Source organism: Mycothermus thermophilus, assembly GCF_041956435.1.
Source record: "Mycothermus thermophilus strain CBS 625.91 unplaced genomic scaffold VTJ04scaffold_1, whole genome shotgun sequence".
Lineage (NCBI taxonomy): Eukaryota > Fungi > Ascomycota > Sordariomycetes > Sordariales > Chaetomiaceae > Mycothermus > Mycothermus thermophilus.
Genome location: NW_027191427.1, coordinates 5,153,582 through 5,167,656, shown reverse-complemented (window position 1 = coordinate 5,167,656; position 14,075 = coordinate 5,153,582). Strand labels below are relative to the sequence as shown.

The 14,075-nt window shown below is 57.4% G+C and overlaps 5 protein-coding genes across 5 annotated transcripts; 4 read left to right on the top strand and 1 right to left on the bottom strand.

Annotated features, from left to right (window-relative positions):
* Positions 1–745: 745 nt before the first annotated feature.
* VTJ04DRAFT_1931 (uncharacterized protein) lies at positions 746–2,980 on the top strand (the record flags this gene model as incomplete). Its single annotated transcript, XM_069359673.1, has 2 exons — positions 746–2,345; positions 2,403–2,980. 2 exons carry the CDS (start codon positions 746–748, stop codon positions 2,978–2,980), a joined length of 2,178 nt encoding a protein of 725 aa, XP_069224539.1.
* Positions 2,981–4,102: 1,122 nt separating this feature from the next.
* Positions 4,103–4,762, top strand: VTJ04DRAFT_1930 (uncharacterized protein; the record flags this gene model as incomplete). The annotated part of the gene is made up of 2 exons (XM_069359672.1): positions 4,103–4,298; positions 4,413–4,762. The coding sequence occupies 2 exons, from the start codon at positions 4,103–4,105 to the stop codon at positions 4,760–4,762; spliced, it is 546 nt and encodes a 181-aa protein (XP_069224538.1).
* Positions 4,763–5,035: 273 nt separating this feature from the next.
* VTJ04DRAFT_1929 (uncharacterized protein) lies at positions 5,036–6,125 on the bottom strand (the record flags this gene model as incomplete). Its single annotated transcript, XM_069359670.1, has 2 exons — positions 5,036–5,522; positions 5,590–6,125. The coding sequence occupies 2 exons, from the start codon at positions 6,123–6,125 to the stop codon at positions 5,036–5,038; spliced, it is 1,023 nt and encodes a 340-aa protein (XP_069224537.1).
* Positions 6,126–8,754: 2,629 nt separating this feature from the next.
* Positions 8,755–11,874, top strand: VTJ04DRAFT_1928 (uncharacterized protein; the record flags this gene model as incomplete). Its single annotated transcript, XM_069359669.1, has 1 exon — positions 8,755–11,874. The coding sequence occupies one exon, from the start codon at positions 8,755–8,757 to the stop codon at positions 11,872–11,874; it is 3,120 nt and encodes a 1,039-aa protein (XP_069224536.1).
* Positions 11,875–12,549: 675 nt separating this feature from the next.
* On the top strand, positions 12,550–13,247 carry VTJ04DRAFT_1927 (uncharacterized protein; the record flags this gene model as incomplete). The annotated part of the gene is made up of 3 exons (XM_069359668.1): positions 12,550–12,652; positions 12,728–12,930; positions 13,098–13,247. The coding sequence occupies 3 exons, from the start codon at positions 12,550–12,552 to the stop codon at positions 13,245–13,247; spliced, it is 456 nt and encodes a 151-aa protein (XP_069224535.1).
* Between the last annotated feature and the right edge of the window lie 828 nt (positions 13,248–14,075).

The window sequence follows — 14,075 nt, the reverse complement described above, 5'->3', positions numbered from 1 at the left end:
TTAGCAGTGGTTCCATACCCGTTAGAAGCCATATCTCATCCCGCCATTGTCTGCTTCAGATGTTGGGTCCAGTTTATTGAGTCAACACACTTCGTCTGGGGCTGTTGCCTTGAACTTGATGAGTTGTCGTTTCATGCCAGAGAAGTCGGCCTGGTGTTCCGCCCCGAGCCTTGTTCGCCCGGGGGTGGGGCAGCCAGGCAGCACCGGGTCCGGACCCACTCCGGCTCCGTTTACCCGAGCTTGGCGCCGTGAAGAAGCCCAAGCCCCACGATTCTGCCTGCTGTCGACTGCACCAGTCACCGACATCGAAGAGTCACACAACTGCATCTCAATCAAGCGGCGCAATGCCACGCATCAAAAGATGAAGCAGTCGAGGGTGTGTTGCCTGATGCAAAATGCCTTGCATCGTTAGTCTTGTCCAGCCTCGAAATGCGTTCCCTGCATCCGCTGCGCGAGCCTTGCCCAAATGCCGGGGACCATGGATGTTGGTCGGCCAGGCTGACATTCATCGGAGACCTCTGGGAGGTTCCACTCCGCCGAGGGAGCAGATGAAAAAGAGTGATAAAAGACTTGACATTCAGCCATATGGCAACAAGTTTTTTGTCTCCCTCTTGTTCAAACCACATGAACCTTTTCGTATCGGCCTTCTTTTCTCCTGCAACCTCAATCTCGACCGTATCATTTCAGCTACATCCTCCCCACGACCTCAGTTTCAATTCCTTGACTCCTCCAACGACTACATACCATGGCTCCCGGGATCCTCGCCGACTCTCCTGTTGGGGAGTCTGAGATCAAGATTGAAGTCATTTCCATTAACGGTCGGAAGGTTGACATCGCCGCTCTCAAAGCCAAGGCGAAGAACGACATCCAGGCTTCCAAGGATGCACTCCAAGTTGCCGAAGTGCCAGATGACGCATCGGATTCCCAAGATTCCACTGCCGACGAGACCGCCGCAGAAACCTCGAGCGATGCCACCGAGGAAACCGGCTCCAGCGAGCCCGAGGATCAGACAATGAAGTGCGAGATCAAGCATCTCGACAGGCGCATTGGCAGCGACGACGAGTACTACTATTGCGAACGCAAGCAAGAAGTGAAGAAGCCCAAGCAGCTTGACTGGTGGAGGCTATACGCCTTCTGCGTTGTGCGCAACTACTCGTCCAATGATGATTGTGACAGCACCGAGCTCTACATCAACCCCCAGCCTCTCCGGCAGCTCATCTACGACTTTCTCGGAAAATACCCTGGCGATCCAGTCAACCTTGAGGACCAGAGGATCGAATACCCTTACCGTCCGCTGTTCCACTACCGCAAGGAGATCGAGGAGGAGGGCACCAAGCGCTTTGCCAATGACCCAGAATCCCTTGAGCAGCTGCAGTTGCTCCTCGGCTGGATCCGCAACCACTTTGCTGACGACATTGCCGCCTACGAGCGGTGCCTCTCGCAAAAGGTCATTGCATATGACCGTTTGTGGACCATCTTCAAGCCTGACACCGTGGTGCACTGCAAGTTGCTCGGCCAAAACCGTGCGTTCCGCATCAGCGGCAGCAGCTATAACGAATGCATCGACTCCTCCTTCTTCTCAATGTCGGCGTCTTTCGTGGATTTTGACGGCGAGCGGATTGGCACTCGTAATATCGATCTGACCATCCCCAAGTACCAGGGCACCCTAGAGCTTCACGAGCTGCCTGCGGTCCCCCTCCACTTCCTTGAAGATGCCGACGACGTGCGCAAGGAGTTGGTGGCGAGGGGTCGCAAGTTCGAGAAGCTTGTGGGACAGCACTTCATGCGTTACAACGGCGTCGCGGTCAAGAAGACACACAACGGCTACGCCCGGTTCTCCGTCAACGGCCGTGTCATGATTGATTGCAAGACCTCGTTCCGGCTGGAGCCTAACGACGTGTTCACCTGCACGCACCTGGACGCTGAGAAGGCCAAGATGGAGCGCAGTCTCAGGCGCAGCCAAGCAAAGTTCGACTTCGAAGGCGAGCCCGTGACCCAGCCGGCCTTGACCGATGACCAAGCCATGCTGACGAACGCCACTGTTCGCGGCTACTCGTTCACGGTCAAGATGTTCCTTGAGTTCTTCGTCGATGACCTCGAGGAAATCGAGTGGAACGCTCGTTGCTTCGACGACCTTGTCCTCGACCCGGCGGTCAAGAAGACGGTGCAAGCCCTGGTCTCCATTCACTCAAAGAAGCGTGAGACGATGGATGATATCGTGAAGGGCAAGGGCATGGGGCTGGTGTGCGTCCTCCATGGCCCGCCGGGTGTTGGCAAGACGCTGACGGCGGAGTGCGTGGCCGAGTACGTCAAGCGGCCTCTGTACATGGTGTCTTCGGGTGACCGTAAGCTTTTCCTACCCTACCCCTCGTGAGTGATTTGTCCGATGCTAACGTTACCAGTCGGCACAACCAGCTATGATCTGGATAGGAACCTGACGCGCATCATGGACATGACCTCGACATGGCGGGCCGTGCTGCTCATCGATGAGGCCGACGTGTTCTTGGAGCGTCGTTCGTTGCATGACATGCACCGCAACGCCATGGTGAGCGTGTTCCTGCGCGTGCTGGAGTACTACTCTGGCATTCTGTTCTTGACGACCAACCGTGTGTCCACCTTTGACGACGCTTTCAAGTCGCGCATCCACATCCCCATCCGGTACACCGACCTGACCGTGGAGTCTCGGCGCCAGATTTGGGCCAACTTCTGCCGCATGGTCCCGGGAGGCGTTGATATTGACGAAAAAGGCATCAACCAACTCGCCGAGGCCGACCTTAACGGACGGCAAATCAAGAACGCCGTCAAGGCCGCGGAGAGCCTGGCTGCGTTTGAAGGCCGCAAGCTCGATCTCGAGCAGCTGTTGCAGATTGTCAAGATCCAGGATGTCTTTGAGAAGGACTTGACGAGCGTGACGGGTGTGGATTACACCGCTCCGGGCTCCAGCAAGAAGGATGCCGATACTCGGAACATGTTTTTGTGATTTCTCGTCTTTTCTCCCCAGCCATTTCTCTTTGACTCTCGACAATTATCGACGAACTTGGAGACCTGAAGGTTCTGCATGGGTTTCTTTCAGACATGTTGGTCACGGGCATGATGGCTCAGGCGTTTTGGAGTTAGGCAGAGTTTTACGGACTCTTCAGTACCAAATCATGACAATGATACAACCTCTTTGTAACTTGGCTCATTGCGTATCTGTGGTGCCCTCAGACTTATGAATGAGCCTCACATTATACGATCAGCTGACGAGAGGGGCAAGGTTGAAGTTACATCAGAAATACCACACCCCCTGAACGTTCCCATACCGTTGTGGTACCTTTAATATGGATTTTGCCCAAGCCTCTGGGTCCCTGGAGCTTTTCAACGTTGGCCACGGACAAACCGCCCTTGCTTAGAAGTCGAAGGCAAAGGCCACCACCTGAACTTGACAACAATGAAAGGGCCAGGAGATGAGTGATGAAAGAACTCTACAGGCAACATCTACATCGGGTTTTGGGATATGTATTATGGATTGAGAGTCTCTCATGGCTACAAGCTCAAACATCTCCGACCTAGTACCTGTGACCTTGTGGAACAAAAGAATGTCGTAGTCTTCAGGTCGCAGCCATTCTCTGGGCACCCAAGCGGGCGGTTGCTGATCCCCACTGATTTGTCAGACCCCTGACCGCCGACGTCATGCACCGGCAGCTCACTGCAGCGGGGTGATCGTCTTCTGCAGACTTAGCGGCGGGGGTGGGGTTTGGAATCACGGATCTTATGTCCAAGCCTGGCAGGAAGAAATGATGAGAGGCCAAATTTGCATAAAGATGTGAGGTTTCAGGTCGTCTCTCTGCTCAACTGTCCGAGGATTCCATCGCGCAATCCCGTCAAAACTGTCACCATCTCTCGCTAAGTGCTAGTAACAAGGCCTTCGGGATCACCTCCCCTGTGTTACAGCCTCCCTCCGCCGAAGCTACCCGCCAAACTACAACCTCACCACCAAAGCCGCTGCAACTCTAACTCAACCCCCCAAAAAACACCCACCTTCCTCACCCTTCCTCGTCTTCAATTTATGACTTCCTTCCTCACCCGCCTCGTTCGACCGTTTGCCTCCTCCTCTGCAGCAATGAGTGCGACCAGCCCGCTCACGATCCCTGAGGGCGCCGAGCGCGCCACCTTCGCGGCCGGCTGCTTCTGGGGGGTCGAGCACATCTTCCGCAAGCACTTCTCCGGCCGCGGCCTGCACGACGCGCGCGTGGGCTATATCGGCGGCGACACCGAGAACCCGAGCTATCGCTTGGTGTGTACGGGGACGACAGGGCGTACGTAACCTACTTCTACCTCTCTTCTTCGATCTTTGTTCCTTCCTTTGGTCCCTCGTTACCATGTTCTGGACCAAAACGCTAACCGGAAGGGTTTCCGTCCAATATCAACAGACGCCGAAGCAACCCTCCTCGTCTACGACCCGAAGCAGCTCCCCTACCGCACGCTCGTCGAGTTCTTCTACCGCATGCACGACCCGACAACCCGCGACCGGCAGGGGCCGGACCGGGGCCCGCAGTACCGCAGCGCAATCTTTTTCCACACGCCCGAGCAGGAGGCCGTGGCGCGCGAGGTGACGGCCAAAGCGAGCGAGCAGTGGTGGGGCGGCGGGGTCGTCACGGAGATCCTGCCGGCGGGCAAGTGGTGGGACGCCGAGGAGTATCACCAGCTGTATTTGCACAAGAACCCGGACGGGTATGAGTGTCCGAGTCATTTTGTGAGGAACTTTCCCGAGTTGAAGTGAACAGAGGGAGGACAATTGTTAGAGATACCTTGTGGTGTTACCTATCAGATTCACTGTATGGAGTTTCGGTCCAGTTATTGAACTTTTTTTCTTGATTGTAGTACACTTTGGTCGAGTAGAGACTACCTTACATGTCGGCGGCGCCGACGTTACCTGACGCCCATATCCTCCAAAAATACAAAGGAAAGAAAACACACAACCGCCGCTTCGGAATCCTTCCGTTACTTAGCAAACCCTATCAAACCCAAGGACGCCGAAATCCCTCCAGCCCCTCTACTTCCTCCGGTTCTGCTGCATCAGGAGGATCTGAACCATGCGCACAAAGATGTTGAGGAAATCCAGCTCCAGGCCAATGCTCTCGTTGACGGGGTCCTTCTTGATGACGCCGCGCTCGGCCAGACGGGCGTGGTACAGAACCTTCTGGACATCATACAAGGTAAAGCCACCGAAGACGGCCAGACCACCGTACAGCCAGAGCTTCTCAGTGACGGCAAGGGTGCGCACAGCCGTGGCGGGCAGGATCAGAGGGGCGAAGCCGCTGACGGCGACGATGGCAGCGCCGGCGAGAAGGGGACCGCCGATGTAGAGGTACTTGTCCTGCTTAGCGGTGGCGCCCACAAACGAGATGCTGCCCATCATGGCGAGGGTATAGAGGCCGGCGCGGGCGAGGAGAGCGGGGGAAGCAACAGTCATGAGCGGAGCGATGAAGGCGGCCTGGGTAGCGTTGAAGGCCGTCCAGCAGAGGTACTTGGGGACGTAGCTGCAACAATTAGTGAGCCAACTTCGAGCCGCTAAGAGAAGGGGGGAATACTGGGGGAGAAACTCACTTATCGGGGTCAATGGAGCGGGTGGCAATCATGCTGCCAAAGCTGAGTGCCAGACCACCGAGGCCAACCAGCCAGGGGTTCGCCGTCATAATGCGCCAGACAAAGCCGCTCTGCACCATCTGGTAGGCAGTCAGGCCGATGATGCCGACGCCGAGACCGGTGTGAATGAAGGTCTGGTGGAGGTAAGAGCGCTCGTATGGTGGCATGCCGCCATCCTCGCGAGTCTCGCGGTTGAAGACACCGTTGATAGCGATGAGCGTGCCGCCGAAGATGGCACCGCCAATAAAGAGCTTCCGGTACAACTCCTTGCGCCGGGCGGCAGGGTCCATGTAGGCCGTTTCATACTGAGAGTGGTAGCCACGAGAGGCGCCCTGGATCCGGGAGAGGAGAGTGCTAGATGGCTTCGAGTTTGCGCGGAGCACCGTCCTCGCTGTGAAGAAGGTGTTGGTCTTGGGGGTAGAGTGGAAAGCCCGGGCGAGCTGTGGCGCATGGGCAGCGAGGCGCCCGGGGGCGACGCGCATTGTGATGGTGAACATGGTGTTGTAAGTCCTCTACTTCGAAGTCGGTAACGAGGAACGAGTGAAGGTCGTCGATACCAGTCGAAGAGGGCGGGGTGTGGTCGGTTTTAAAGAGCTTGTCAAAGGTGAAGATGGTGAGGGGATAGGCTGCGAGCTTTGATTGGAGTTGACGTTGACAGGTTCGCTGTGGCGTTCGGAGCTTCGGGTGGCCCGAGCTTTTCCGAAGCTTCCAGATTGGGATTTGCAACGGGCGCAGGAACAAGAGATCCCATCCAGGGTTGGGGTTGGGAGAGAAGACGGTCAGACCCAGCCGTGTCACATGAACCTTTTTTCTACATCCATCACAGCCTGGAATCCGGATATAATGCAAACTCCGACTGCCTACACATTGCAACTGACCTACCCCAGAGCGAATAATTGGTTGGTGAGTCACTCAAAGATTTTACACGGGAATCCCGTGTTGCTTATGCCTCGAAAGCGGCGGTCTTGGCAAATGAGGCTTGGTTTTTCTTGTCGAGATCCCAACGTCTGACGTCAGCTCTTCTTTCATGTTCTTGGACCCGGCAGTTACAGGACCCAGCTCTGGGTGGAATCTAGCAGTGGGTTCCGGAACCAAGCCGTGTGCTCTCTGTTCTGGACGGCCAACCTCACAAATCAAGCCTCTTCGAATCTCTCAGTTGGAAGAAGGGACACATTTTCCCTTCTAAAAGCCGCACATCGCTGTCCGTTTGTGTCGATCTGGAGAAAGAGTGCGGGAATGGGGCGTATGCGCGGCGCGGGGGACAGGACAGGGGCAGAACGCACGGACCAAGCTTCGATTGCTTCTGGAAGCATTCTCTGGTCTGGGGAAAAGCCGCGTTTCGGTTGTGCCCGCGGCTGCGCGACACAAGTCCAGGTCCGATCCAGCTGCGGTATGTTGAACTGTATGGCTCAAAACCGGCGCCGTCTTCATCAGGATTGTGACCTTGCCAGCGAAACTATCGGTGGTCGTTGGGGCACAGAATCTGGAGCGGCGAGCTGCTATCTTTGGAGCCTCTCACCATGTTGTCTTCGCCAAAGCATGTCAGCGCGGTTGTGCGTCTCCCCTGTGCCAACTCCCGTTGTGAGGACCAACAAGTTGGTTACAAGTCACAATCCAGTGCAGACGGTAAGCCGATGACGGATCGATGCTCCCGCTCAACTAACTCGCCTCGGCAATTCCGAGCATTTCCAAGATCCGTCGACCGTCAAGGTGGGTGGCCACGAACCCTGTGTGCCTTGCATGGACGGCTACGGGATGCTTCGCAGAGGCGACGGATGGGATGGCCGGATGGTTGCCGCCTGTGTGGCCCAGGACCCCCTTTTTCTCCCACCCGCAGCCCTACGGTCACGGCGCGACCCTTCTTTGAGGAGCTCCATGCCGTCCTGTAACGCCAACACCCTTGCCCTTGACTGTGGTCCATCGCCCCGCATCCGCGTCTGGTCCGTGTGATCTTGTGGTCGCGAGCTTCCTGTTAGCGTCCCTCCACCCCCTCTGTCTCGGTGCCCCAGCCTAGGCTTTTGGCGATCGCGGATGGCAAACAAATCCTTTCTCCCCAACGACCGCCAAATCCATCCCTCATCATCAGCGTCATCATTATCGATGCGGAGATCAAAGACCGATAGGACCTGAGCGCAACGCAATCTGGTTGCCATTGACTGGGTTTCTTCGACGAAAATATCACAACGCCACCGCTGCCCTGACATTGGTCCATTCTCCCCGACGACCCCCGGCAAGCAGTTGACAGTCGGTAGCAACCGCGGCTTTGCCTCTTGATCGCAAACACGTCGGCCCCGTGCGTCGCGTGTTTTTTTAGTTTCTCATTCTATTCCTCTACTCGATCCTCTCTTGCTTGCTTCATCTCTCCGTCTTGTCGCTTTCATTGATCCGGCACGGGCGCAATTCCTGGCGACGTTCGGAGCACCTACAGTCCTCCAACCACAACGCCGCCGGTCTCGCGACGCTCCCCTCGAACCACATCTGCTTGGCTTCCCCTGAGCAAATTTGGCATCCCCCTCCAGGCCCTACTCCCGCATGCCCCTCGCGCACTTCCCGACTGGTTGGCTGAAACAAAACCTCCATAGCTGCGCTGCCACAGTGCTCTCGGCGACTAGCTACCCCACACTGACGTTCCCCAATCTGGCTGTCGCACACACAGCTTGTGTTTCAACTGTCCGCGTCGAGTGTAACTAAGCCGCATCCTTGGTGCTGTCGCGGGCCAGAAGACGACGAGGAATAAAGTCAGCCATTGAGACACATCATCGACCGCCGATTGTTGAAATTCGCGGGAATTCCCCAAGCGATAGCGTCTCGCGACGGCGGACATCAACCACGCCGGGTTCACACGAACGACGTCACGGCATTTCTCCAAATACAGCTCCCCTCACGCTCTCACGACGGTCAAAATCAGGTGTCCACACTTCGCGTGCGGGGAACCCGTGGCTACGTGGGAGTATGAGCTCTCCCGCCTAATATCATCGGAATTGTTTCTTGGTCATCTCCCGGACGAGACCACGGGAAGCACCGCCGGCTAGACCGGATTGGGACCGGACCTCCTCCGACCAACCAGCCAGGTAACCGCTAGCTTTCGGCACTTGGGAGGTGATCTCCCGGCCGGCTCGAGACGACATGCGACGCAGCCGAACTTCTTCGGCCTACCGCGCCCTGGGCCAACAGCATGGCCAGGCCCGCGGTGGTCTGCAGTCCGCCTCTTCCGTGATCCGGTCCTTCGACGTCGACGAGAACCCGGCCCGTCCCGTGCGCCCCTCGCCCCTGACCGCGTCTGCCATCTCCGATATGCCTCTGGACCTCGTCGACCGGATCCGATCTTTCCCTCTCTTCATGTCTGCTCCGGACGAGTTTCTCGCCGCCATTGGCGCCCACCTTCGGCCTCAGATCCATGCCCCTCATGACCGCATCATCACCGAGGGCGACGAGGCCCGCTCCATGTATTGGCTCGTCCGCGGCATCGTCGCCGTCACGTCGCGCGATGAGGAATCCGTCTATGCCGAGCTCAAGCCGGGCGCCTTCTTCGGCGAAATCGGCGTCCTCATGAACGTTCCGCGCACCGCCAACATCGTGGCCCGAACGAAGTGTTTGTTGGTCGTCCTGAAGAAAGAGGACCTGCAAGCAGAGCTACCCAAGTTTCCGGAAATGGAGAAGGCTATCCGCCAGGAGGCCCTCGAGCGTCTGGCTATTCTCAAGAAGAAGCGGCAGGAAGGGGCGCAGAATGCGTCGGCCAAGACGGCGACCGCGGCGACCGCTCCCATCTCCCGCGAAGCTGTTCCTGGTGCTGTGTCCACGGGCGAGACCGGCGCCCTGACCGAGGGGAGCGTGTCCCCCGCTAACAACAAGAAGCGCAAGTCGCCGAGCCCGGGCGTCGTCGAGGACCCGGCCATCAGCGGCAGCGCCTTGGGTAGTGCCTACGTCAATGTTCGCAAGACATTACGTGAACTGCCCCTGTTTTCGACGCTGCCCCCTGATATCATGCACTTCCTCGGCCTCAACGTCCAGCCCAAGTCGTATCCGCCGTTTACCAACATCGTCCATCAGGGCGACCTTGGCAATGATATCTACTTCATTGTTCACGGAGAAGCCGAGGTCGTTCAAGAACCCCTGACCCCGCCCAAGGGACCTGAATCTACCTTTACACGCCCGAGGCTCCGTGCCGGCCAGTACTTTGGGGAGGTTGCTAGTCTCGGTCTTTCCCAGCGGCGCACGGCCACGGTGCGTTCCGTGACGGATGTCGAATGTCTTATGGTGCCGGGCGATGTCCTGGAGGAATTGTGGCATCGCTGCCCGCCTGAAGTTCGCTCGCAGGTCGAGGAGACTGCTCGCCAGCGGTACCACCCAGAGGTCGAAATGACAGACGTCGGGACCGAGCCGGTGTGCCAACCCGAGAATGAGCAAACCCCGTCTCCCAGCAATCCGATCGACGATGAAGCCCACACACGTCGCCCTTCCGACCCGGATCCGTTCCTGAGCGTGGACATGGAAAACATCCGTAATCGCCGGCGCAACTCGCTCGCCCCGCCAACCTCGCAGACCGACTGCAGCGTCATCGTGTCTGGCATCAAGGTTCCGCCCGTCACTCCCGCCCCTCCGCTGCTGTCGCCTATTTCGATTGATGACTTACCTCTGCCGAAGCGTCCTCGCATTGTTATCCAGTCATCTGGCTCTGGCCGCGAGTGGTATGACATTCCTGACCGCGTGCTCGTGGGAATCTTCCGCTATGTGGACCTCCCCGGCATGCTTCGTCTCCGCCGCGTATGCCGGCGCTGGCGCCATCTCCTGACCAACAGTCCGGAGTTGTGCACCCACGTCAACCTCAGCCGGTACAATCGCCGGGTCGACGACGCGGCCGTCATCAATGTCCTCGCTCCCTTCATCGGCCCGCGGCCCGTCGAAATCGACATCAACGACTGCTTCCACCTCACTGACGAAGGGTTCCGCGCCCTGTGGCGGACCTGTGGCAAGAACGTCAGGGTCTGGCGCATGCGCAGCGTCTGGGACGTGTCGGCCTCCCAAATCCTCGAAATGTGCGACTCCACCAAAACCCTCGAAGAGGTCGACTGGAGCAACTGCCGCAAGGTCGGCGACAACCTGCTGATCCGCGCCGTCGGCTGGGTCGTGCCTAACCCTCCGCCCTCTCGCGACGGCGGCGGGAATGCCAAAAATGTGATCATCTCCCCCTCCCAACCCGCTCGGCCCCCGACCCGACGTGGTGGCCAACCACCCCAAAACTCCTCCTCCTCCTCATCATCGTCCTCCAACAACCCGCAACAACTCGGCCCCGGAACCGTCGTTGGCTGCCCCAACCTCCGCCGCCTCAACCTCTCCTACTGCAAACACATCACCGACCGGTCCATGGCGCACCTCGCGCACCACGCCAGCCACCGGCTGCAGTCGCTGACGCTGACGCGCTGCACGTCGGTCAGCGACGCGGGGTTCCAGGCCTGGGCGCCGCACCGCTTCACCGAGCTGACGCACCTGAGCCTCGCCGATTGCACTTTCTTGTCGGACAACGCGGTCGTGGCGCTCGTGAGCGCCGCCAAGAAGCTGACGCATCTCGACCTGAGCTTTTGCTGCGCCCTCTCGGACACGGCGACGGAGGTGGTCGCGCTGGGATTGCCGCGGTTGAGGGAGCTGCGGATGGCGTTTTGCGGGTCCGCGGTCAGCGATGCCAGCTTGGGGTGCGTCGCGCTGCATTTGAATGACTTGCGCGGGCTGAGCGTCAGGGGATGCGTGCGCGTCACCGGCCACGGGGTGGAGAACGTGCTGGAGGGGTGTGGACGGTTGGAGTGGTTGGACGTGAGCCAGTGCAAGAACCTTGGGGGATGGCTTGCGGGAGGCGGGGTGGAGAGGTGGGGGTTTGATGAGCGGACTGTGAGGAATAATAAGAAGACCGCGACGACGGGGAGTGGTTGTGAAGAGAATAAAAGCAAAGGGAAAGGGAAGGCTGGCAACAAGGACAAGGATGGAGATACGCAGATGGTTATGGGAGAGGTGTGGGTGCCGCCCGGGGCGAAGGTGGCGGCGAGGAATGCGTTGGTGGAAATGCAGGCCCATGCTGCGGCGGCGGGAGGCAGGGGCAGTGGCGGATCGTCGAGAGGACGGACCGCGCCCAAGCCTCTCGGACCGGGGCCTGTGTTGAGGCCGGTGATCCCGCCAAGGGGAGCCCCACCGATGCGGAGCCGGAAGCCGGTCCGGTTTGTGGTGGAAAAGGGCCCGGGAGGGGACCTACGATAGATGAGGAAGATTTGGGATGTGATGATGGTAATGGTGCATTTACATACGAAGGCTGCATCTACTATGGTGGGATTTGTATCATTGTCATAACTACTGGGGAACAGGAAGGATTGACGGATGGATGTATGAGCATATCATATCTGGTTTGGTTATGGATGGTTTGCATTCAGGTTTTGGATCTCAGTGTCTCGAATTTGGCATCGGTGCATAGAAAAAGGCAACTGCCCTGACGGGCTGGAGAGGATGTCTATGTTTGGACATGACATGTACAAGTACATGCCGCCGGGGACTACTCGAGGTTGACATGCTTAGGTATTACCCAGGTTCACTGCTGTTGTACAACCAAACCGTAAAAGGAGACATGAAGGCACTTTTCTTCTGCCAAGCTTCCATCTTTCTGGAACCGCAACGTGGAGCTTAACGTTACCTGCTGCTTAACTAGCGCCGATGTGCAAATGTCGCATGGCATGGCTGGCGTGGGGCCGAAGTTCGGTGGAACAGTTGAGGGCTTCATGCTCATCTCCACGTTTTGCCTCAGTGGCGGTCTGTTGCATGTCCTGACCACACACTACCGTCTTTTGGCTGGCAGAAAAGCCTTACTCAGCGTCCGAAAGCGCAAAACGAAGCAAGCAAACGTTACAACCCGGCCTCCTCAAGAAAATAGGTCAGGTAGCCATGACCACACAAGGCCCCGTGGTCCGCGTCGGCGTGGCGGCAGTGGTGCAGGACTCAGAGGGCCGGCTCCTCATGGGCGTTCGGAAGGGTCAACATGGCGGCGGTGAGTAATTTTTTTTCAGGAGTTGTTTATCCCTGATGCGTTGGTCGCCGAGCTAATTTGGCCTTTGCTCCCCAGGCACGTGGCAGTTCCCCGGCGGCCATCTCGAGGTTGGAGAGGCGAGTTTCGGGGCCTGTGCCGAACGGGAGGCGCTGGAGGAGACGGGTCTCTCGGTTCGGGCCGAACGCGTGGTGGCTGTCACCAACGATGTGTTTGGGCCTGAGAAGCACTATGTGACCGTGTTTGTGCTGTGTTTTAAGGTTGATGATGAGGAGCCGAGGGTATGTTCTCCTGTCCCGACACATGCTCTAATGTTTTCTTTTTGTTGAGTCTTATATGTATCAATATTCCCGATTTGTGGTTTCCACAAGGCCTCTCTTATTATTTTTATTCCCCCCTTGCCCCTGATTGTGTCTGACTAACCAACCCTTTCCCCCCATCTCCCCAGGTCATGGAGCCCGAAAAGTGTGCATGTTGGGAGTGGAAATTGTGGAGTGACGTAAAGAATATGGCGGCTGCAGGGCAAGTTTTTCTTCCTATTGCCAACCTGCTCAAGGATTATCCCGATATTGAGGCATTGATGGCGAAAGCCCCATAGCCGCCGTTGAACATTTTATCACCGGGGCTGGGTGGCCGGACTTCAGTGGTCGGCAAGAGTTGAACATTCCGAGTTTCATCCGAGCCTCGCATCTATATTCTGATATATCCTGCTAGGTCAGGAACTCTGCGAATTGAGTCAGATCAGAACGGTTAGGGCGTAAATTGGCCGGATTCGGTCATGCCATGCTCCAGGGCCAACTTCGTGTCGCATTGGTCCAAAGTTGACATGGCATGCCTCGTATGTCTCGTTGCGCCGTGTGGCGCCCACATGACGCCGGCTTTTCCCAAGAAGATTCGCCAGTTGTTTCCGAAGCGAGGCCTGTAAAGACCATTGTTGTATCATTGTGCATATGGCGAAGGTAGCAGTGTCCTCCTGGCAGCCGTGGCCGAGAGAGATAGGATACCTTAGGTAGTAACCTGTGATGCTGCTGCCGAGTCGGGTGCAACTCTGCCTAGCAATCGGGTGACCGAACCGCTGGGTGTGTAAGATACCGTAAGCCGCCAACTGGACATTTCCCGAGCCACACCTCAGCCAGCTAAGACATGATGTAAAGGTAGGTACTTGAGGTGGCGCCCTGCTCGACCTACACGGGATCCTTACAACCTGAGTGTCCTAGATTATTTCCTCAACTCATCAATTGACCCATTTGAGGACCTATTCCTTCGACTCGGGAACACTCCAGGTACATCAATCCTCCATGACGTTGAAGTTTGATATCTCATCGCTGACAAATCTTGGCCACGGCCCTGGGCGGATGGAAATCGTCCTTGGCGGCTTGGCGGGTAATAGATTTCAGGACTCTTCGTGTATCTTACCGTACCATTC